Source organism: Podarcis liolepis (assembly GCF_965112155.1).
Source record: "Podarcis liolepis genome assembly, chromosome: 4".
In the NCBI taxonomy this organism is placed as follows: Eukaryota; Metazoa; Chordata; class Lepidosauria; order Squamata; family Lacertidae; genus Podarcis; species Podarcis liolepis.
In genome coordinates this window covers 34,173,730-34,199,818 of record NC_139558.1, presented here as the reverse complement: position 1 = coordinate 34,199,818, position 26,089 = coordinate 34,173,730, and the positions used below count along the sequence as shown (strand labels likewise).

Sequence of the window (26,089 nt, the reverse complement as noted above, 5' to 3'; positions counted from 1 at the left end):
GTTCAATAGGCTGAGGTATTATTAGGGGGTTTTGTTGGGTTGGTTGTTGCTGTTACTTTTTTGTATCTTCGTTTTGTATTTTATGATTGGTGTATAAATTGTTTGATTCAGTAGGTACCTTTTGATGTTTCGTTTGTTGTTATGATATGTTTGTCGTTATGTAATTTTTCATATGTTCTCAGCCACTTTGAGCACGGTTTTAACCTTGGAAAGGCAGCATGCAAATAAAGTGATTGGCTGACTGATCATTTAAATTTTTTTATGGACCTCTGTTTAACATGGTTCCTTGGAGCCATTCCAAACTGCAGGGCAAATGACCCATCACTTGGTCTCCTGAAGATGCAGATTAAACTTAAGCCCTTGAGCTTCCGGGGAAAAGATTAATCTTGGTAAGAAAATATGGAATGTGCATTTCCTGACGAATGACTGAAACAAACAAACAAAAGATGGAGTGTGCAGAAAGTACTGGGGCAACTGACATCTTCAGTCAAAGTAATGTATTTGATTCATTTTTCTTCAGGTAAAAGCAAAGTTTGCCCAGCAAGGGAACCATCTGCTTCAGCCTTAGAATTGACAAATAGCTAATTATCTTTCTCTCCCGTAACAACAAATCAACGGGGGTGGCTTGTGCAACCTGCATACAGCATGGACTCTTCTGATTCATGTTGCTTAATAAATGCATATTAAGCATTTGTCCTCTTTCAAACAAATGAGACAAAATGTGGTGTGCCAAGTCAGAGCAGAGACAGGCATACGAAATGTATTTATGTGTGCATGTCTTGTGCAACCAAATCTGGGTGGAGTCATGCAGATCACTGATATGCCACGTTTACATGGTAGTAGATGGAGAGTAGATGGAGAGCTGGACCATAAAGAAGGCTGAGCACCAAAGAATTGATGCTTTTGAATTATGGTGCTGGAGGAGACTCTTGAGAGTCCCATGGACTGCAAGAAGATCCAACCTATCCATTCTTAAGGAAATCAGCCCTGAGTGCTCACTGGAAGGACAGATCCTGAAGCTGAGGTTCCAATACTTTGGGCACCTCATGAGAGGAGAAGACTCCCTGGAAAAGACCCTGATGTTGGGAAAGATGGAGGGCACAAGGAGAAGGGGACGACAGAGGACGAGATGGTTGGACAGTGTTCTCGAAGCTACCAGCATGAGTTTAACTAAACTGCGGGAGGCAGTGGAAGACAGAAGTGCATGGCGTGCTCTGGTCCATGGGGTCATGAGGAGTCGGACACGACTAAACAACAACAGATGGACTTTAAATTTATCCTGAGTTCAAATTAGATGCAGGATAGGCAGAGCCTGATTTCAGAAATTCCAACAATATTATGGACTTTGCAGAGTAACCACCTATGTCCAGAGGGTGAAACTCATTTCTTTCTCATATTTGTACCTTGATTTTTGCCCAGCAGAATCCCCCACAAATGCAATAACCAACCAACCAATTTCAAAGCAAAATAAAAATAAAATTGGAGCAGCTTCAACTATATAAATGTATACATCCCTGGTTTACCCTATTCCTCCACCAAGTTGTTCAGGGTGGTCTACATGGCAAGTATCTCATATTTGTTGGCACCCATCTGTCTTGAGAGACAATGGAGTGTGCCTCCAGGGGTGAAGTCAAACCACTATGTTAGCAGCACTGAAGTGACCTCCTTGGGCTCAAGCCAGGGCAGTGTGTATGGATGTCTTGGTTTGCCAAACAACAAGACTCCTCTCTTGACCTCCCTGATCTAATACTCTGTTCAGCTATAGCATACTGACCATAATATTCTGATACAGCAAGGATCATAATCAAAATTGCAGGGTGAGGAATCCAGTGGTACTGCTCTACTAAAATGCTTCTAACTTACAGTCACTTGTGCATTCCCACCTCTACACAAGCACAGGAGATGTGAAATTATGTTAGCCTGTGTTTACCCCAGCTAGTGTGAAATTAAGGAAAGAACTCCTGGTCTTGTAGCGACCCAAATTCCACACTCATTGAATCCTGGCAACATATGAGTGTTTGAATTGATTAGCCTTCATTCCCACCCCCCTATTTTCCCTCCACTAATGGACACACACAGATGCCACCTTGATAAACAAAGCATCCCTCTCTCTCACACACAGACACCAAATTCTTTGGGAGGAAACCCCAACCCTTCAATAGGCAAAGAAAACAGATTTTAATTAACCTTGATTCAAAGAAAATTACTTGAAGACCTACAGAAATCAACAGAACAAGCCAGTAGCAAATACGATTTCATTAATTTCAATTGCATTTAAGTATCAACATTTCTCTCTGGATCAGGGTCATTATTTAGAATTTGGTAGCTGCTGTTTCCCAATATAATTATTGGCATTAAAAGCTTACCGTTGTGAGTAAGATTAAGCCAAACATTCCAACAGAGCTGAACATCACAGCAAAGAGCATTGTTACACGGAAGAAGAACTAACTCTAAGAAAGTGTAATTTAGCCTAAACTAATTTGTTGTACCATCATGATATTCTGTATCTTAATAAAAAATAAGGAAGCAGAATTACTAGCACAACCCTACCGCAAAGTAACCCCCACCGTGACTAGGATTTACTCCCAGTGATAATTACTCCCAAATAAGTATGTACAAGACTACATCCCTAATTTCTTCTGAGTTCAGCTCCAAATGTCCTTTATGGCCAGAATCACTGCTAAAAACAGAATTAAATCATGTACACTGTAGACCAGCAGATTCATTCACATAATTTATTGCATAGCCTCCTGCAACTAAAGCTTTGCCTGTGCACCACAAACCATTAAGTGTTAGTTAACTGTGCATATGCACTCGACAGATAGCTCAGAGAGATATTCATTGTGTTATAAAATGCCACTGCCAAGTTCACTGGATGGGAACAAATGTGGTTTTAAGTACAAATGTATTTTTGCCATGCCGATAAGAGCTATGCATTTAAAAAGTGCTTTAAAGAAACCCAAACATTATTGTTAAAGTGTGAACCTGTGTTTGTCTACTCAGAAGTGAGCCCCACCAATTTCAATTTGTCTTCCTCCCAGGCTAAGTGCGTAGAGGATAGTATCTTTAGTGCACTTATTTGTGAATTTCTAGAAGACTCACAACAAGGTAGCACACTTTACATTAAAGCAATCTACAATGCACTTAAATTCAAAACAACGAAAGCGCTCATAAACGAACTACAGTCTCACAAAGTTACAGCAGCAGAAGAATAAAAAGGATTCAGAAACCTCCAAAAGTCCAAGAGGGGGCCGAGCATGAAAAATCTTTAGGAGTCGGGAATTACAAAGCCATGGAAAAAACGGTCCCCGTCCTTCTAGTCAGCATCGTGACTGCAGTATGATGAGCAATGAAGGCTAGTCTTCAAAGGTTAATGAGGCACTGCCTCACCAACCTCAATCTGCCCCCAGCCAACCCCCTGCCCCCAGCCTGCTTCTTACAACTTGCCCAGGAGGCAGTGCTAGCCACAAACTCCTTCCTCCTATCACATTGCCTTTTGGACACTCAACAGTGAGGAAGATGGACAGATAATGAGAATTAGTTGGCTCCACTGATAGTAGTAAGGTAAAGGACCCTGGATGGTTAAGTCCAGTCAAAGGCAACCATGGGGTTGCAGTGCTCATCTCGCTTTTAGGCCAAGGGAGCCGGCATTTGTCCACAGACAGCTTTCCGGGTCATGACTAAACTGCTTTTGGCACAACGGAACACCGTGATGGAAACCAGAGCGCAGGGAAACACCATTTACCTTCCCACCGCAGTGCTACCTATTTATCTACTTGCAATGGTGTGCTTTCGAACTGCTAGGTTGGCAGGAGCTGGGACAGAGCAACGGGAGCTCACCCCATCATGGGGATTCAAACTGCTGATCTTCTGATCAGCAAGCCCAAGAGGCTCAGTGGTTTAGACCACAGCGCCACCCGTGTCAAAATTTATTGTAGGCTTTGGGTACACCTCCTGTTGGACTCCTTTGCCTTCCTCAGTACCGGTTCCAATGGCCACTACCTACCACTGATGGATGATGAGTCACACAACATCAGTTTGCATCTGTGTCACAGCATCCTTATGGGGGAGCAGATGTTCCCTTACAATATCCTGGACTCCCCCAAACCTGGAGACAGTTCAGCAGTCAGCGCCTTGGTTGCAGTGAGTCCACCATGTTGACATGCAGACTTCCAAAAGATATCAGGTCAGGCTTTCAATGGCAAAACATATGACTGCAATTTATTTAGGCGCAATTACCCAGTAGTAAACCCTGCCAAGAGTAGCAGGACTTACTTCTGAGTAGACACAGGCATAGGAATGCAGCGTTAGTTTACATGGCCATGTTTTCTGCGGTCAGCATTGTTTCACCATTGCTTGCAACGTCGGGGCAAGCATATTTCCCAAAGATAAACGGAATATGCATCATTTTCAAGAGTGTTTTTTCTGTGGCAGACAGATCACAGCATGATACTGCTGATCATCAGCTCTCTCCTGCCTGCACCATCCTGGCCTCCCTCAATAAAGGGACAAAGAATTGTCAGGAAAGCAGAACCAGATCAGAAAATACAGCGACAACAGCAACCATAACACTTCACCTCGTCTCATGTTTTAGTAAAAATTAAGGGGATCAGATGCGGATGGCACGAGCAGCGATGCCAATAAAATCATTGACTGGAAGACACTTACCATATTTATTGATGACACGGGGCCAATGCTATTAACATAAATGTCAACATCAATGACAGTTGGTTTCACTGTGAAAGAAAGAAAGAAAAAAAGCAGCATTTAATAGTGCCCTGGAGACAACACAGGGCATCATGTTTAACATTTCTGTAATTATAGCCTTCCCATCTCAAATCTGTTTTGAAACAACAGCACAGTACAGACCATCTCCTCCCCCCTCCAAGAACTCTTCTAAAATCCTCTCTCTCTTTTTAAGCAACAGCTTGGGAATGAATTCACATTGTGTATACTCGGGCGTACAGGACTCTGTAGTCCTCCTTTCTTTCTCTCTGGAGCCACATTTGGGACTCCATAACTCAATGGAGGGGGCTCCTTTTGTGGGCTGGCCTCCTCACCATCAGCCAGTCCCTCAGTCCATCTGCAACTCCTCCTGCTCCCACCCTCTGGATGAAAGACCCTGAAAGTAACTCAGTCTGCCAGGGATCAGAAGAGACATTGTATCATGGAAAGCTTAGAGGATATACCAATCAGAAAGCTAAACATGAACTTGATCGTTTCTCTTTCAGAGGGTTGTTTGCTGTGTTGAAATGTTGTGACTATTTGTGGACTCTACGGTAATTTGTCATATATATATATATATATATATATATATATATATATATGTTTTCGTAGATTTTCACGGGTACAGGAATGCAGGTTTTGGTGTCCTCGGGTGTCTTCCCGTGTAAAAGTTGGGGTGTCTAGGCGACGTTTCGACGAGGTCTCACTCGTCATCTTCAGGCTGGTGCTTTCGGCTTCTTGTTACTGGAACAGAGCGGGATCTCAGTGTTTGAGTTCCTATAAATACTGTAGAGGGGTGTGGTGTATTGCCTCAAAAGTTCTGGGCAGAGGGGAAGTTCCCAGGCTAGTGTTCTTTTCTTCTTTTGTTCCTTAATTACTTGAGGGATATCTTGAGTGATTTCTTGAGTGATATTCTGAGTACCACTTAGGTGGGTCATTAGGTGTGGATTAGTTGCTAAAGCCTTCGTGTCTTGACCTCTTGAATTTGTGAAGAGTTTTTCTGGGAAGATGGCTGTACTGCACTTAGTTGTGCTTTGGCTTGGCTTCGTGTATACACCACGGAAAACATCATATGCGGAGTCGAAGCTAGCCTAACCAAAATCAACCCAGATGAAGCCAATAAAATCAGACTTGAAGTCACCAACATCCTCTGCTCCAGCAAACCACCCAGAAGCAATTTACACAAAGAAGAACAGAAAGCACTCACCAACCTGAGGAAAGACAACAACATAATCATTCTCCCAGCAGACAAAGGTAATGCCACTGTTGTGATGAACACATCGGACTACCAAGCAAAACTATCAAATCTACTCCAAGACCCTACCTACCAACCTATAAAAACAGATCCCACCACCTATCTGGAAAAAACCACCAAATCCAAAATAAAAGCCTCTCCTATCAGTGAAGAAATCCAGCTAAGAATCATCCCCAGAGAAAAATCATCCAGATGCCCCAAACTCTACGGCCTCCCCAAGATACACAAAGAAGGAACACCACTCAGACCAATAGTCAGCTCCATAGGCTCACCTCTACAAAATCTCGCTAAATTTCTCGCTAAGCAACTTCAGCCCTATGCAGAATCCATCTCTTCACACGTTACAAACTCCTTCCAGTTCATAGAAACAATAAAGAAGCAAAACCTACATCCCGATGACCTACTTGTGAGCTTCGATGTTGTATCTCTCTTCACACAAGTGCCCATTAATGAAGCCTTGACAGCCATTCAAAACAAATACAATCCCCCCGAATACATCCTGGACCTGACCAACCACTGCCTAACCAACACGTACTTCATCCACAATGGACAAAGATACAAACAGATAGAAGGAGCACCTATGGGATCACCCCTCTCACCGGTCATCGCAAATCTGTACATGGAACACTTTGAAACCAATGCTTTAGACAAGTCAGAACACAAACCCAAACTTTGGCTCAGATATGTTGACGACACCTTTGTAATTTGGCCACACGGGAAAGAAAAACTAGATAGCTTCCTCACACATCTCAACAGCCTACACCCCAAAATACAATTCACTATGGAAATAGAAGCCAACAACCAGCTTCCCTTCCTTGACGTCCTAATCTACAAAAAACCTGATGGCTCCCTAGGACACACTATCTACCGGAAAAAAACACACACCAACCGCTACTTACATGCTCAATCACACCACCACCCTGCACAAATAAACTCCGTAGCCAAGACCCTCATCTCCAGAACCAAACGCCTGGCTGACAAAGACCACTTGACAACTGAGTTACAGAATCTCTCAAATGTGTTAATCGCCAATGGATACCAGCAAAACAGGGTTAAGAAGCTAATCCAAAAAGAAACACCCCCCAAAAACCAAGACACGGAAGAAAACAATGGCATGGCCCTCCTTCCTTATATCAAGGGCACTACAGATAAAATTAGCAAAATCCTCCATAAACACAATATCAAAACAGCCTTTTGCACCAACCAAAAAATAGCCAATATCCTCAGAAACCCCAAAGATAAAATCCAGTTGGAAAACCAAGGGGTCTATGAAATACCCTGCAAAGTCTGCCCAGCCACGTACATTGGACAAACAAACAGACGAATAAATGCACGTATCGCAGAACACAAGAATGCCGTCAAAAAAGAAGAAAAATCTTCCTCTCTTTTCCAACACATGAAAGAAACAGGACACGAAATTAATTTTGCAGATTCCAAATTGCTCTTTAACATGGAACATCACCACAAGAGAATAATCATGGAAGCCATCGAGATAGAGAAACACCCTCACAACATGAACAAGCGTGACGACACGTCCCGCCTGCCAGACATCTGGAAATTAGCCCTCCCCACAAAAACCGACACCAGATCCAGAGGCACACAGAACGCCACCACCAATCAACCACACCAGACCCAAACCCAGACCCTCTCCACAGATAAATTACAGACACCATCCAGTAACCAAACCATAGTGGCACCTCCGGATGCTGCACCCCCCTGCAATCCCTACACAGATCTGGCTGGCACAGGGCACAAAACCACAGCTCGCCCCTATACACGAAGCCAAGCCAAAGCACAACTAAGTGCAGTACAGCCATCTTCCCAGAAAAACTCTTCACAAATTCAAGAGGTCAAGACACGAAGGCTTTAGCAACTAATCCACACCTAATGACCCACCTAAGTGGTACTCAGAATATCACTCAAGAAATCACTCAAGATATCCCTCAAGTAATTAAGGAACAAAAGAAGAAAAGAACACTAGCCTGGGAACTTCCCCTCTGCCCAGAACTTTTGAGGCAATACACCACACCCCTCTACAGTATTTATAGGAACTCAAACACTGAGATCCCGCTCTGTTCCAGTAACAAGAAGCCGAAAGCACCAGCCTGAAGATGACGAGTGAGACCTCGTCGAAACGTCGCCTAGACACCCCAACTTTTACACGGGAAGACACCCGAGGACACCAAAACCTGCATATATATATATATATATATATATATATAGTATCACTATATATATAAACTATATATATATATATAGTATCACTAGCCACACAGGCTGTGAATACAGTGCAGGGGTCAGCAAACTTTTTCAGCAAGGGAGCAGTCCACTGTCCCTCAGACCTTGTGGGGGGCTAGACTATATATATATATATATTTTTTGGGGGGTGGAATGAACGAATTCCTATGCCCCACAAATAACCCAGAGATGCATTTTAAATAAAAGCACACATTCTACTTATGTAAAAACATGCTGATTCCCAGACCATCCGCAGGCAGGATTTAGAAGGCGATTGGGCTGGATCTGGCTCCTGGGCTTTAGTTTGCCTACCCATGGAATACACCATACATTCAGAGTTCATTTAAAGCACACAAACAACCCAAGAATCTTGCAGACTGGAGTTTACCTCACACACTGTACAATTCCGAGCACCCTTAAAAAGTAAAGTTTCCAGGAAATTGGGGGATGGGGTGTTTTAAATGTGCGTTAAATGTAGAGTGCATATACAGAAATAGTCTACCATGGACACCTCCACATAAGGGCTGAAACAGAATCCCCCCCCCCCATTTTCCTATAGTATTTTGGGGCTGGGAAATGGGGTGGAAACTTGGCCTATTTGTCCCTGTTTCATAAACCTGGTGTGGTCTCTTATAGTAATGCCCCCGACTTTAGAAGCTACCGATTGGCTTCAGGGAGACCCCCAAGGTAATGCAGAGGCTGATTGAAAAAGGGCAGCCTTGTAGAAATAGCCCCACCAGCACTGCTTTATCTGGTGCAGTTTTTTAAAGCATACTGAGCAGATGGCAGCCCTCTGTTACCTGGAATCACCCTCCCCTCAGACAGCATGAGACCAGGGTGGCTGGGAGGTGGCCGTCACAGTAGGTATAATTCACCATTGAATCACAATAAAAAATGAGAATAGAATTTATTGCTGCACTAAAACATTATAATAACAAAGGGAGGGTTAAGTAAATATTGTGCCATGAAATATATATATATGGTCATGAATTATGCGAAATACTATTGATCAGTCTACTGATGATAATGACAGTGCAAGAAATGCCTTGAGCCACTTGAATAATTTTGCTTGGTCCATGAAGCTTGGCAGCAGTACATGGCTTGTAAGATGCATTAGCATAGGTAAAGGTAAAGGACCCCTGGATGGTTAAGTCCAGTCAAAGGTGACTATGAGGTTACAGCGCTCATCTTGCTTTCAGGACAAGGGAACTGACGTTTGTCTGCAGACAGCTTTCTGGGTCATGTGGCCAGCATGACTAAACAGCTTCTGGGACAACGGAGGACCGTGATGAAATCCAGAGTGCACGGAAACACTGTTTACCTTCCCGCCAGAGTGGTACCTATTTATCTACTTGCACTGGCGTGCTTTTGAACTGCTAGGTTGGCAGGAGTTGGGACAGAGCAATGGGAGCTCACCCCATCGTGGAGATTCGACCCGCCAACCTTCTGATTGGCAAGCCCAAGAGGCTCAGTGGTTTAGACCACAGCGCCACCCATGTCCCTCTTGATTAGGCAGAGTGGCTATGCAAGGAGTCTTCATGTTCAGAATGGGACATGTTCTGAATACCAGCAACCAGGGACAAACAGGTTTTCTCTCTCTTGCCCTGCTTGTGAGCTTCCTTCGCTAGCCATGGGGGGGGGGGAATCCTAGATGAGCTGTGGGTCTGATTCAGCATGGCAATTCTTGCATTCCTCATTTGTACCTGTGCTGATGTACACACATCCCAAGATGCTTGAATAAACCTTGCGTAGTTCAAAATACTAATGATCTTGCAGGCACATAAAACATAAATGAGGGGGGGGGGAGCTTTCAAATATTTCTGTTTGTAAATCCCATTGGTTAGATTTACATGACTAGCATTAATTACAGCAGTGAATGAAATGATTTCATGGGAACTGTACTAGTGAAATATAAAATCTCAAATGTGGGAAAGTGTTGGGTTTCAACCGTGAAGACACGGGTTCAGATTCCTGTTTATTCATGTCACAGAGATCAGTGGGTAGCCTGGGGCAGGTTGCTATTTCTTAGCTTAACCTATCCCAGAGGGTTGCTGTGAGCATAAAATGGTGAGCTCCTGAGAGGCAGAAGAAACACAAATAGACCAGGGTTCACTTCGCTGCCAATTGGGTATGACGTTTCTCCCCCGTCTTCTGCAGTTTGAACTTGTTCGTATTTCTAAAACTTGACATTGCCGGTCAGTTTAAAAAATAGCAAGAAGAGAATGGAACCAAGAATCTGAAATAACCTTTAATTTATAATGATACAATACAGTGTAGAAATATTTTTCCATGCAAGCCTTTTGGCCATCTAATTAAAAGTTAGAAATTTGAATTCAGACTAAATGTAGGGTGGACATGGATGAATTTCAGTCTTTCTGAAGCTTTATGTAATTGCTGACAAGTCATATATTGGGGGGAAAGATGAGTAAAAACTAACTGAAGGGTTTTAAAATAATAATAATCCAGTAGCTGGATTCAAGTTGTTCTCATCTGTAGAGTTGAATAAAGACTGTTCTGCGACAATTTGGGAGAGTTAATTAAATCCAGAAACTCACGCTGAACCCAAAGAATAGCCTCAGATGAACTGAAGCCCTGGCTTCAGCAATCAAAAACGGAAAACGGAACAAATACGGCTGATTAATCAATGTAACCCTGATTGTAACGCAACTGAAAACAAATGACAATCTTCCTGTTGCTCCTCTTAAGAGGAGAAGTTGCAAAATGAAATAATTGAGGGACCTCTAGAAATCCATAATAGGTGTAATTTTAAGAAGTATTGCATGGACCGGGGGAAAAGCAGAGGGCAGAACAATGTAGGCAGATCACAATCAAAGCGTCTGTGAATCTCTGAATCCGTTCCTCTTGAACTGGGGCAGTGTGAACTTTATGACACCTGTTGTGTTGTCAAGAATTCAAACATCTTGAAGAACTTACAATAGGATGCAAAAGAAGGCATGGCTCAATGGGCCCTGCTCTCTTCACGTGTTGAAAGTGGGAAGACAAGGCCCCTAGATTGAGTCCCTGGAGTTCTCGATCACTCTCCCAGACTATACAGAAGGGAAGGGGGAAATGGCTGTGCCTTCCTTCTCAACTTTGGATTGAGCCCCAGGGTTTGGAAGATGGAAAAGAGGCTAGAGGAAAACTGAAAAACATGGCATTTCTGCTTGAGAGCAGGGGTAGCCAATGTGGTGCTTTCCTGATGTTGCTGGACTTCAACTTCCATCATCTGCCCTGACCATTGGGCATGCTGGCTGCAACTGGTGCAAGCTGTAGTCCAACAGCTTCTGGAGGACACAGTGACTGATGGACTAAATGGCTTATGGACCAAAGGGAAGCCCTTTGAGGCCCACAGGCCATAGGTTCCCTACCACTAATTTAGCCCCCTCCTTCTAACTTGGTGTCTACTGCTCTGCCCTCCCTTTTTTTTTAGGTATCATCCTTTTCTCTTGATTCCTTGCAGGGGGTTGGACTAGATGGCCCCTGGTATCCCTTCCAACTCTATGATTCTAAGCTCAGCACGTTGTTCCTGCCCGACCTATCTGCCCCAATTCTCTCTGCCTTCTGTGGATTTAACCAGAAGCTGTTGGACCAGTCTGAAAGCTGTTACTTGACATTTCTATTTCTGCAATAAACCATGCATTTGATTACACTTGGCACTGGCTCCTTGTCTCATTGCTAATCCTCCCTATTAGGAAGGTTTAGCTATGCAATTGTATACCATGATTCTTGGTCCAGGACCCTTCTATACACATGCAATCAGTGAAACTTGTAGACAACAATACAAGGTAATACATGGTTTCCCTGGAACTTGCATATGTCACTGTAGAAGAAGAAGAAGAAGAAGAAGAAGAAGAGGAGGAGGAGGAGGAGTTTGGATTCAATATCCCGCTTTATCACTACCTAAAGGAGTCTCAAAGCGGCTAACATTCTACTTTCCCTTCCTCCCCCACAACAAACACTCTGTGAAGTGAGTGGGGCGGAGAGACTTCAAAGAAGTGTGACTGGCCCAAGGTCACCCAGCAGCTGCATGTGGAGGAGCAGAGATGCGAACCCGGTTTCCAAGATAACGAGTCTATCGCTCTTAACCACTACACCACACTGGCTAGAACTATCTGCTTGCAGGTGGAATCTCCCTGCAGAGTACTAGAGAGGTACTACAGTGGAAAATCAGTTTGATACATTCTTTAAACAAAAGAAAAGCCCTGCTAGATCAGAACAAAAAGCTATCTAGCCAAGCATCCTGCTTTTCCAGAGTTTCTACCCAGATGCCTATGGGAAGGCCAGAGTCATGTCATATTGAAATGATCTAGAACCGGGTGGCTAACTTGTGGCACCAACACCCAGATGTTGCTGAACTACAACTCCCATCATTCCTGTCATTGACCATTCTTCCTAAGGCGGCTGGGAGTTGGATTCCAGCAACATCTAGGGGTTCACCAGTTCTCCACCCCAATTAGAACTTCTACTCCTTCAATGTGCCAAACAAAGAGTGTAAGAAAGGTGAGCATGCAATTACTTCCCCACTTAAGGAAAATAGACACACAAAGGATTAGTTCTATCAAATGTTCCAGCTGGGCAGAGGTGGGGAACTTGTGGTCCACCAGATATTGTTGGCACCAACTCCCATCAGCCCTTGCCAATTTGGCAAGTGGTCATGAACAATGGGAGCTGCAGTCTAGCAACAACTGGAAGGTCATAGATTCCCCATCCATTCAGTTGGGCGACACAGTAGAATAGTCAAAAATGCATATTTTTAAAGGCTTTATTTTAGTCATGGGTCTGGAGCCTTCTGTCATGAGACAGAGGTCATTCCTCGTAGTCATATTGCCTGGTGGGCAGGTCGAAGAATGTTCATGCTAGCTCTTCTGAAATCTGTCAGTCAGATTGTAAATGGATCTCTAGCTCTCCAGTGTTTCTTTGTCAGAGGGATCAGACAAAAATAATTTGAAAGTGCTGTCAGCAACCATAACATTTACATGTTTATCATAGGTGGAAGAATGATTAAAGGATGTCAACAGAGATATCAGCCTTCTCAAATCAACCTCTTTGAAACAGTTCTTAACGCAGGGTGGTTATTTTCCATGAAAGAAGGGGGGGGGAGGAAATGTGTCCAAATTTCAACACTGCCAGGCTGACATCTGGTAGCACCAAATGACAAATGTTTAGAGCTGTCTAGTTGTTTGTCACATACGTTGTAATATCCAAGCATCCTGTTTCTAATTAAGAAGGCCATTGATGAAACTAATGAAAACATGAATAAAGGTTATCCTGGTTATTTGGAGAGCTGGCAAAATACATCTGACAATTTCCACTAAGCACAAATCTTGTAGCTGTAAATCAAGGGGATAAATTCTGCCTCTATGTGTGCCAGCACAAATCTACAGCAGCCTCCCTGGATTTGATAGTATTTCGCTTTCTTGTTTGAATTCTTTTGCACCGCATTTAATAGATTACATATCGAAAATGATTAAGACTTTGGCATATCTGTTCTGTTTAATGGAAAGCCCACAGGGGTAGAAAGATGCCTAATGGGTTTTTTAAAAAGGGGGAGATTTCATCTAAAATTGCAATATGATGATGCACATATTTGTGATCACCAAAGCACATAAAATAATGAACATAACCATTGGTCTCCACTGAGTACCTTGGCCTGCTGAGTGCCTTACATCTCCCTGCATCCCCACCTTGGATGCTCTGTGGCCTGCATAAGAGGGGACAATTCAAAGGCCACATTGTGAATCAATGAATGACAGGGGGCTCCTCGGAAAGCCTGTGGGGAAGAAGAAAGGGGTGGGGAGTCAACTGTGCAGTACTTCCAGGAGTTAGTAGAGTCACAATGGTGACGTGTTAGTTCTCAAAGGCACTGCTTTGGTGGGGGCAGGGGAGCCTTCACTTAGCAACAGAGTAGATGCTTTGAATGAAGGAGCGCTGAAGTTCAGTGGATGATGAAAAAAGATCTGCTGGAGATCTTAGGGCGCTGGTGTCCGTCAGAGTACACAATGCTGAGCTAGATGAGCCAATATTCTAACAGTATAAAGGTAAAGGGACCCCTGGCAGGTAAGTCCAGTCGCAAATGACTCTGGGGTTGCGGTGCTCATCTCACTTTACAGGCCAAGGGAGCTGGTGTTTGTCTGCTCCACAGACAATTTTTCCAGGTAATGTGGCCAGTATGACTAAGCCGCTTCTGGCACAACGGAACAGCGACACCAGAGCAGCGCATGGAAACGCTGTTTACCTTCCCACCAGAGTGGTACCTATTTATCTACTTGCACTTTTTGGCGTGCTTTCAAACTGCTAGGTTGGCAGGAGCTGGGACCGAGCAACGGAAGCTCACCCCGTCGTGGGGATTCCAACCACCAACCTTTTGATTGGCAAGCCCAAGGCTCAGTGGCTTGGACCACAAATCCGACACTGGTCCCTTTAACAGTATAATGCACCCTAATATGCCATATACAGAGGAGGGATAAATTTGATTCAGTTAGCATTTAAATGGGAACTTGCCAAGTTCACAATTTCTGGAACAAAGCATGAAGCAAAACACACAGCTCAGTTGGTAGAGCTTGAGACTCTTAATCTCAAGGCTGTGGGTTTGATCCCCATGTTGGACGAAAGGTTCCTGAATTGCATGGGGAAGGATTAGATCTTCCCCGTGATCCCTTCCAATTCCATGATTCAATGATCCAAGCTATGATTCCATGATTCAAGCAAAACACAGTCATCCTTCAATATTCACACTTCTCTGAATTTTACAATGCAGTTCTCCAGCCAAGTAATATGTACAAAAGTGCATATACTAAGGGAAAGTGTGCATATAAATGGGGGGGGGACATACAGAAATGGATTCAATTTGGGAAATTGCTTTCCGAAAAAGTGCATTAAGAAGGGTGTGCAGAAGAGGAGGGGATGTTAGCTTCATAAGTGGGTGGAATGGGTGCAAGGAGGAAGATGTAGGAGGTTATGGGGATGATGGTGAAAACTGATGCAAAGAGGGAATTTGGTGCCAAGGAGTGTGGTGGAGTCTCCTTCTTTGGAGGTCATTAAGCAGAGGCTTGACAACCATATGTCAGGAGTGCTCTGATGGTGTTTCCTGCTTGGCAGGGGGTTGGACTCAATGGCCCTTGTGGTCTCTTCCAACTCTATGATTCTATGATTCTAGGGGCTGCAGAACAGAAGAGAGAAGGGGCTGCAGAAATGGGATTGGGGAGTTGTGTGTTATGTGAGTGGCAGGGGGTTGAGTGGAGTGCGCGGGGATCCAGCCCCTAGTAAACAGATAAAAATGAATCTGATCTAGAAGAGAATCCCTGAAACAATTATATGATATTAAATGATAATAGTCATAGTAATAATAAATCATTGCTACCTCAAATTTCTTACTTAACTTAGTCATGACCCTTTTCAATCTGCTTTACCCTTCTTCTCAATGAAGCAGAAGCTTAATACAGTTTCTAATTATCTTTCCTTGGCAAAAAGAATCAAGGGTTTTATTCCATTCTTATTCTTTTTAAGCCTTTCTGCTTCCTTTGACAGTCACTCATCCTGTTCTTCTTGCTTTAGCCCTAGTTTCTGGGGTCCTCTCCTGGATTGCATTCATTTTTATCTTCCTACTGAAATTTTAGACTTTCTGTTGACAGTTCTGTCTGCAAGGGCTTTTCAGAGTTTTGTCCTTCGGCTCCTTCTGTACACTCACTAATGGTCAGAGAATGTCCAGCACATGACCCACTTTGAGCCAGTTTTATGGCCTTGCGAAAGGTTATTTCTTCCTTCTTCAGACATTGCATTATTATACTTCAGGGGGTCGGGGGGGGGGAGGGAGAGATGTTGGTACTTCAAATATCTTACTGGTGACATATTTTGGTACAGCTGAAGAAAACCTGCTAGCTCCAATCTCAGTGGCACAGGAGCCCGACTTCTCGTAGATGAAAAGATATATCTAACTTGGGACATGATTCTCGTCCGAAACGTAACATCATTAAGGCTGAGATTTTGGACTTGTCCCAAGATTAAATTATGGAAAACAATCTTTAATCACATTAGGGGCATGCCTGATTTAGATGTATCAAGGTCATCCTACTAGGATATCTAAAAGAAGCAATTCAAAAACCAGATGGAGAATTTATATTGGATTTATTAGCAGCAGCTAAATTGAACATAATCCCCATATTGTAAAAGGATGCACTTTCTATTTCTATGCAGTTCTGTTGTTGTTGAAGAGGTGGAATATAGCAATACTGATGATGTGAAATTGACATACTATGTAAGAGTATGCATAAAAACATTTACAGAGTAGATCTTTGGTGTGCAATAGAATGGCAAACATGGCAATAAAGCTAAACCACATTATAATGCCTGTTATTTAAATTATAACAGTTTTATTTCAGATTTTAAACCAGAATCAGATGTAAACAATTAGTCTGATCCTGTTTACTCAGATGTAAGTCAACAGGGCTTCCCTGAAATGCCTCCTGTATAACACAAACATATGAATCTCCTTTACACATCAAATAAAGCAGGACTGGCTTTCTCTAAAATCTGTTATTCTGTTTTAATTGGAGAACCAATTCTGGGTTGTGTATGAAAATACACCTGGACATATGCAAACAAGCACTACAGCATCATTAGTCCTAATTGATAATTCATTAAAACTGTGGGTAAGATGCTATGCAAGTCCTCTAAGACCATCTAGAGTATATAACACTAATTACTGGAAATGTGAAAAGGACAGGAGTGTCCGGTGGTGAGGAAGTACCAGCAAGATATTATGTTGGGATATTTGGGATACATAGGTACCAAAGGACAAAAAAAGCTATTTTTCTTTATGACTGCAGTAGCATGGATAACTTATAAAAAGTATTAGAAGAAGAAAAAATACCACCAGCACCTATGTGATTAAAAGAATGGTATATTGAAGTGTTGGAATTTGCTCTGAGTGTTCACTGGAAGGACAGATCCTGAAGCTGAGACTCCAATACTTTGGCCACCTCATGAGAAGAGAAGACTCCCTGGAAAAGACCCTGATGTTGGGAAAGATGGAGGGCACAAGGAGAAGGGGACGATAGAGGATGAGATGGTTGGATAGTGTTCTCAAAGCTACCAGCATGAGTTTGACCAAACTGCGGGAGGCAGTGGAAGACAGGAGTGCCTGGCATGCTCTGGTCCATGAGGTCACGAAGAGTCGGACACAACTAAACAACAACAACAGATTGAAGTGTTGGAATTTGCTACATTAAGCAAGACTACTTGTATCCTATGGGTCAGGCTATGCACTGAGAAGGAAAAGGGTCTCACTGACCTCATTTTTTCCTACAGGAGGGATCCAGTACCTAGGCTTCTACAACAAATGTAGAACACACATACCAGGTCAGTGTGTGACCTGACATTCAGTTTGTGAGTTTAGCCACATTGTTCTGAAATCAAATGACCAGTGAGGATCAAAAGTCGGGCATGCCAGGTTAATGCATCCGGGCAGCAGAATGGGCACTGAACCAACTTATAAGGTGGTTCTCCATAAGAGTAATGTTTTTATTTATTTATTGAATTTGATAGTCACTTTATCTTGCCCAAAGCGATGTACTACCAGCCACACAAAACCCCCAACAACCCACATACATAATAAAATTCAATAAAAACATATAACTGTAACATCCACGAAACAGTAGAACCGGTATTAAAAATACTACAAGCCCATGAATACAAACACAAATAAATAAGGCAGCAACACACACACACACACACACACACACACACACACACACGATCTGCAGGGACTTCACTGAGTTGTGGGGATGCTGTTGCCTCCTCAGCCCTGCTGAAATGGCAAGGCAGGCTCCTCTTTGCACCAGCCTTATTCTGGCACAGTAACCAGACCCACATTGGGCCCAATGAGAACAACTGGGTCAGCTAAGGATCAAATGCCCATTGAAAGGCTTCTTATGGGGCTTTCTGTTAGCAACCACAGCAGGATGATGGCAGGGTGGAAGAGGATCCCAGCGAGGGGTATAGCTGGAAGTGGGACACACCAAGACAAGCAGGGGAGGGGGAAGGAAATACTCACAGGGTGACGGAGGATAGCGAGGGGCTTGGGGTCAATGCATAGGACCCATCAGCAGACCTGGGGGGGGTCTGTCTCCATGAACATGGCAGGCTTTGAGGTGTAGGGATCAGCAAGATGGGAGCTCTAGGAGGCTGAGGCAGGCCAGGGCCCACAGCCCAGCTTCCTAGCTGGCCAGGTGGGGCTCGCTAGCTCTGGGAGGAGGTGTGTGATTCCTCAGCTCAGAACAGGGGAGGGCCACCTGCCTCGTTAAGTCCAGGTGCTGCAATCAGCCTGCAAAAGGATTTGCAGAGGGAAGCAGAGCTGGCTTGCTGTGTCTGCTCAGCTGCTCATGTTGATTGACCTTTGCTTGGATGTTCCTGGGCCTCTGTGGAACTGTGCTTTGGGTTTGATTCTGAACTGTATCCTGACTGCTGGACTACTTGGATTGACCCTGGACTGAGTTTCCTGACCCTTTGGACTTTGCTTGTGTGGATTTGAACTTTGGATTTGACATACTGGCTTGCTGCCAGGTAGGCCAGGGGTTCAGGACCTACTATTGGGAAGATGTCCCCAATATCAATGGGTTAATCAATGGATCAATCAATCAAAATACCACCAGCCATATTTCCGTCTGCCCGTTTAGGGTGGACAGAAGGGGAAACTGAGCATATTTCTGCAGGTCACCAGGTGGATGCTAACCAGGACAGCTTTAGCCCATCCAACTCCCACACCTTCAAGAGAGACACAAAAGGGGAATTGGGTTGCCCTATAGGTCTTTTTCAACTGGCAGAATGCAAACACACTTGTTGCTCACCCAGATCTCTGGACCTACATTAAGTTAATAATAAAGTTACCGTTTATATGACCAGAAATTCATTCATTTTCTTAAAGTATAAATTCATTTTAATAGCTATTTCTATTTATATTCCCAAATGTGCTTAATACCTACATTAATAATTATCTAAATTGGCCAAGCTTTTCCATGTGAATTTTACAATTTGATTCTATTACGTGGCTGTAAGAAGAGGTTTAATTTTATTTTGTAAGTATCATTGGTACCTAAATTTAATAATCGATCGCACCTTGCCTCATCATGCCCTGCTGAATTACATTTTTCCTACTTGTGGATTAATCATTAACCAAATCTTCTCTTGTGTGTTATGTGATAATTTCCCTAACACTTTATAAATTTATTTTTGTTTCATTTGTCTCCACATTTTACAATTAATCAAGTCTTACCTCATGAATTTTGCCTCATGAAATTTCTGTATAATCTAATAAAACACCCTTTTGAAATATACATGGTTTCTTCTTCTTCTTCCTTACAATTTGCTGTTAGAGCTCTCCACATTCTGCAATTACTTGAATCTTATTTGATGAACTTAAGCTGATAAATTACTCTTAATGGGCAATATCTAACATGGACGTGATGGGATTTCCCTTTCCTCTCCTCTTTTCTGCAGCCCCCGCTTCTGCTCTTGGGAGATTTTGGGGGTGTGAGGAAATGCAGCAGAGATGCAAGGAGGGAATGAAGTCCTGCTTGCATTAGAAGGTTCATTGCACGACACTCTGACACTGTCAGATGTCATACAATATGTTTCACATTTTTCTTACAGTGTACACCACATTGCGTTTCATTTATATAAACCATTTTGTTGCTTTCGAAGTGTCTGGCATGCCTGATACATTAAGTTCATAAGTCAAAGGCCAGGGTCCCAAGCAATGTGGGTGATGTTTTTCTTGTGCACTGTGGCTTTTCGCTTTTGCCTTCAACCATCGTAGGTAAAGGACCCCTGACCATTAGGTCCAGTCGTGGCCGACTCTGGAGTTGCGGTGCTCATCTTGCTCTATAGGCTGAGGGAGCCGGCATACAGCTTCCGGGCCATGTGGCCAGCATGACTAAGCCACTTCTGGCAAACCAGAGTGGTGCACGGAAATGCCATTTACCTTCCCGCCGGAGCAGTACCTATTCATCTACTTGCACTTTGACGTGCTTTCGAACTGCTAGGTTGGCAGGAGCAGGGACTGAGTAACAGGAGCTCACCCCGTTGCGGGGATTCGAACCGATGACCTACTGATTGGCAAGTCCTAAGCTCTGTGGTTTAACCCACAGTGCCACTCGCATCCCCTCAACCATCCTACCCCACCCCAAAATAAACCAGGGCATCCAGAGTGACTGGGTTTCCAATTATTTCAAGTCCACCCCCAACCCACACACCACCTTGTTGTTCTTTTTCATTGTTCTGGAGTGCCTTTGATAGCTACTGCTTTGAGGCATCAAAATGGGATATAAATAGAAAATAATCAGGTGCAATTCAGTTCATCAAAAGTGCTGTATTCCACAGGCGTTTCTAAGCACAAAGAGCATTTGAAAATATAGATTATCTGCTTTTATACACCTCACTGGCATTCATATTTGAATCCCTATTTAAAATGCATGACTGGTTGCTGACTTCTTTAAAAAAAAACACAACTATATTAGCTGACATTTCTTTATCTTCTCTTCCATTTATTTCACTTCTCTTTTCTATACCATGATATATTTTGCATTAAACTCACACAAAGTGACTCATTGAAAATCCTACCACACTTGGAAATATTCTCTCTTCTTTAGGGAAAAGGCTATAAGTCTAATTGCTTGTTTTTATTGAAGAAATATAGTCTTGTTCCACAGAGCCAGGGGAAAAAAAATCCCTTGCAGCACAGTCCAGCTTATGTTTGTTTACTCAAAAGCAAATCTCACTGTGTCCAGCAGGGCTAATGGGACACTTAAGGGAACACAGACACTTAACGAAACACAGGATTACAGCCATAGGGAACAGGAAATTAATGAAAATCCAGTTGTTTTCAAAGGGCCTCACTTGTTATTTTGACCTTTAAAGGTATTTGTGCTCTTAGCTGTGCATACAGTACTACACTGACACCTAGTGACATAAACCAAGCAGTACAACTAATCATTAGCAGAGCAAAAAAAGAGAATGGGATCATTCTGAAAGCTGGCTGTTTTGTGTTGCTCACACCAAATGGAATGTTTCCCCAGAAATTGGTTTTTGAAACGCACCTTAAATGCATAAGTGGTTTTTTTTGTAATCCAAATAATTTTTATTGATTTTCATGTAAATACAAGAACAACATATAACTACAGTAACTTGGAGAATGTCCAGTGGTACATTCTTATTAAGTTTCATATGCTGTACAGAGTACACAAGCAATATGTTTATTTATGCATTGTCAATTCAAGTATCCTCTCCACAGGGATTCTTGTGTTATGGGCAGAATAAAAATATATTCTGTCTCATTTATAAAGGAAAAGAATGGAAGCCAGGTCTTGCCAAAAGTGTCTATCTCTGAAGTGCCTTTAATTACCCTTCTATGGCGGGTAAGGCCTTCGGATAGAACTGCATTCCAAATATTATTTACTCAGGTTTCAATGAGGATTTCTATAGGTTGTTTCCAGTATCGGGCTATTCTTAATTGGGTGCTGATAATAGAAAAAAATACTAATTCTCTGCATTTAAGGTTATTATTTAAATTTGAGTCTAAGAATAACAAGGCTAGAGCTGAATTGGGGGGAAGGGATTGATGAGCAATTTTGAAAATAATCTGAAACACCTTTTCCCAAAAAGAGTATACCAACATACATGAAAATATGAGCCTATCTCTCTGCAGCTGTTCCAGCATAAGGGAGAGATGGTAGTGTTTATTTTGGCTAGACGTGATGGATTCCAGTGCCAGCAAAATATAATTTTGAGAGAAGCCTCCTGAAAATGAGCAGAGATTGTTTGTAGGGACGGGTTGTGCCAAATTGATTGCCATTTATTGTCTGCAGTTATGATCCCCAAGTTTCTTCTCCATACTGTCCGGAGACCTCCTGTATCACCTGCATATTGTTCTAAAAGAATGCTATAAATTAAAGACACAGCTCCTTTTATGCCATATCTTGATTTGTTACATGGAGACTCAAATGACGTAAGAGAATAAAGGCATTCCAAGTAGCCTGCAAATATGCACAACTGAATAGACTGAAAGCAGGTTAACTGGTTTGCTGTGGAACAAGTTTCGAGATGTCATAATTGCTGTTTGACAATTACAAGCCGAAGAAACCTTTTTGGGTGATGGTTGTGTGGTTCTTTAGATCCTAACTAAAGAGAACGAGGGAGCAGGCAGAGAAGGGGAATGAAGCATGCATTCCAATTCAAAGAGGATACAACTAATTTATTTATTTATTTATTTTAATTAAGTAACGGGACAAAGAGAACTGCACACACACACACACACACACACACACACATATATGTTTTAACTTGTCTATCTTTTAATGCATTATATGTTTTAGAAATGCTATACAGTGGTACCTCGAGTTACAAATACCCCAGGTTACAAACACTTCAGGTTACAAAGTCCGCTAACCTGGAAGAGTTACCTCAAGTTGATAACTTTGCCTCAGGATGAGAATGGAAATCGTGTGCTGGCAGTGTGGCGGCAGCAAGAGGCCCCATTAGCAAAAGCACACCTCTAGTTTAAAACAGTTTCAGGTTAAGAACGGACCTCCAGAACGAATTAAGTTCATAACTAGAGGTACCACTATATTGTATTTATATGATTAATTACATCATAGCTTATGAAACTAGAGAATTCCCCTCCAATAGCAGAGGCATAGGAGCTAGCCATGTGACTTTGGTGCTTGGCAGAAAATCAAATGACCCTCGGTTTAGCACCTGGTTCAGATCCTCTGTACGACCTTTGCCTTTTCTGCCAATATGCAACGTATTTAATGTTTTATCCCTTACCCAAGAAATCAAACTAAAACATCAAAAATAAAACACAGCTTAAAGTTTAAACTGAAGCAATAAAATGATGAAATGTCAAACTCCTTCCTCCCCAAATTCTCACCTGAATGATATTGATGTTATTTGGCACCAGAAATATAAAAGAGAGGGCATCGCACAAATCTTTCTGAGGAAGGAGTTCCAAAACCTAAATGTCACTGCCACAAGGTCCAGTCTCCAGTTGCCATCTGCCTAATGCCTGATGGCACAGAGGAAAGCTTCTGTTGAAAATTATAGCATATGGTCAGGTTGATATGGAAAAAGGCAGATCTTTGGATAGCCTGACCATTGAAGGCTTTTGTAAGTCAATGCCTGCACTCTGAATCGAGCCCAGAAAAAGACCTAGAAGCCAGATTTTTAAGCACTTGGAATGTTGTGGTCAGATCAGCAAGTCTCAGTTAATAATCTAGCCATTTGATTCTGCATCAAATGCTTCAAAGACAGTCCTATGTCTAAGAGTTAGATAACTGTAATGGTTACCAAAGAATGGAAGAAGGTAGCAAAATTAGTAGCCCTTAGTTCTAACCCATGCTCAGTTAGATTTCTCCTGAGTTTTCCTCCATCTTTGCACCATCCCAGCCATAGCTGTCAACTTTTCCCTTTTTTAAGGGAAATTCCCTTATTCCGAATAGGATTCCTCGCAAGAAAAGGGAAAAGTTGACAGCTATGATCCCAGCTGTTTTATCATGCCAAGCTCCCTAGGAAGAGGGTTGGGATCTAGTCAGTGGGAGTTGGTCTTTGATCATCATTTCCTTAACCCATTGATCAATCAGGACTTCATCAGGAGTGACAACTCTGCCAACTGCAAATTCTCCCAAAGGTCCCCAAGAGACCATCGATTTGCCTCTGGGAGAAGAGCAGCCTAACTGGTCCTCTTGAAGGTCCTATGCCTCTAAATCTTACCAAATAGTAATTTATCAGTGAAAAAGAAATTGTTAATATGTCCCACCCCCCACTGGTATTTCAGCTGGCTGAGAACACTAAATCAAGTGTTATAGGCCATTATGTCACTACAGCCCAACTAACTTTAAGTATAGTCTCGTTGTTTTCATGGTAGCCATGGAGTCCTGAGCTATTCCTAACAAAGGAGCTCAATATGGATGTTGAAGTACTCCAGTACCACACTCCAAGAGATCCCTCCCCTCCACCAGGTCCAAAATTATCTCTGCCAGCTCAGACAATGTATCTGTTGGCCAGCATGATGGGCAGTAGGCCGGGGCAATATATCGATATATCATCCAAAACCAGTTTGAAGTCCATATTGTGAGGCCAGTTCCTTAATTTTTGACTTGGCAATATATTGTGAATCATGTTGTGCATGTGTGAGCTTGCTATGCAAAAATCACAATGCAGGGGAAACCATGGAGCCAGCCAATGCCTCTACATAGCTCCATCCCTATTTCAGACATTGTGATATATCAGTATATAGTGATTTTTAGCTGGTGATATATTGTGATGTTGAAAGCCAGATATCGCCCAGCCCTAATGGGCAGCGTACCAATGGATGACAGCACATCCTGTCTTGGGTACCCAAGTATCAGTTGTATGAGCTCAAAAGTTAGGCTTTTAACCAATAGAAGACATGGAGGAGAAGATGGAATCCCTTTAAACCACAGCAACAATGATGATTCACTTTCCTACCATTATGCTGGCATTTGCAAGGATAAGTGCTTCACAAAAACTAGGCTGCTGTTTATTGGAGTTATTTAAGTATCTCAATATACAGTCCAGAGTTATATGGACTTTCCTACCCTGTCTGTTGGAATATATGAGATGTCAAATAATTTGACTCCTTGATCTAAGCCAAGATTTATGATTGCATGCTGAGAGATAATGGGAATTATTTTGCCAACGGATCTTTCAGCTTTGGGGGAAATGTGTAACCACAGCTAACATTATGGAAACTCACTTTATTATTAGGTAGTTCCCTGTAGAATGGTAACGTGATTTATTCTGCTCATTCTAGGCTTGTGTGGGAGAGATGATTTATTTCCAGAGTTTTTGACCTGGGGACAAGCTGCCCAGCATAAAATGAAATAGCACTTCCAAAATTTAGCTGCAGGTGTTGCTATTGGCTGTGAACCATGTTATTGTTCAAACTTTAAGAGCTCCATTCGATCAGGTGTTGAAAGCTCTTTATGCCTAGCATGACGCATCCATGAAATTGAAATATTAACAGCTTTTCTTCTAACACTGGATTTTACTATGCAAGGTTGTGTTAGCAGTGAACTAAGACGGGCCGAGTTCAATTAGTAACCAATTGCCTTTAGTGAAGCAGCTGGGTTATACAAGCAGGGAAATAAAACCCAACCCTTAAAACAAAACAAAAAACCCACACCATATAGGCTATGGATACAGCTAGACTACTTGTTTATTGAACATTAATCCTGATTTGTTTGCTGGGGGATAAGAGGACATTGGCTATTTGATGAGAATTCATTGCGATTTGTTTGCGGGGAAGTTAGATAATGCTGCATCAAAGTGTTATCCCACACTTTTAAGTGCATTTTCCCGTCACTTGCTTTTTGAAAAACGTCTGATCTTTGGGGGAAGTGGCTTAGTTGCACGCGATCATTCTGATAATCTTAATGCATGAAAAGGTTAGTACCATAGAGCAAGCTGTCCTGCCAGGCTTAGCTTACCTTGGGAGGGACCAAGTAATCAAGCTTTCGATCCCTCAATCTACCTGAGAAGCTCAGCCTCTGAAGCAGCTAAACTGGGCAGATTTTCAGTAAGCCAAACATGTAGTCTTTTCCTATGTGAAGGGAAGAGGAAAGTTTTGGAACTCACAAGGGCATATATTAAAGGTCTAAACAGCCTAGATTTCCACGCTTTAGTTTGCTGCATGTGGTACATGGGGTGTTAGAGAATGGCTTCGATTGGCCGGCTAAACCAGGTGAGGGTAGCTGATGGATCTCAAACCCTCAGTGAGTCAAGGACTTCCTCTGCATACAAAGATAGGCTCTGGCAGATTGAGCGGATGAGACCAATAGTGGATCCAACAATCAAGAA

At 42.6% G+C, this 26,089-nt stretch overlaps 1 protein-coding gene across 2 annotated transcripts in view; it reads right to left on the bottom strand.

Annotated features, from left to right (window-relative positions):
- The window catches only part of GABRG3 (gamma-aminobutyric acid type A receptor subunit gamma3), a 317,527-nt gene that overhangs the window by 277,931 nt on the left and 13,507 nt on the right, over nt 1-26,089 (bottom strand). For both annotated transcript variants that reach the window (XM_083501730.1, XM_083501729.1), the window contains exon 3: nt 4,669-4,736. In XM_083501730.1, the coding sequence (XP_083357856.1) occupies nt 4,669-4,736 (68 nt within the window). The remainder of the gene's footprint in view (nt 1-4,668; nt 4,737-26,089) is intronic.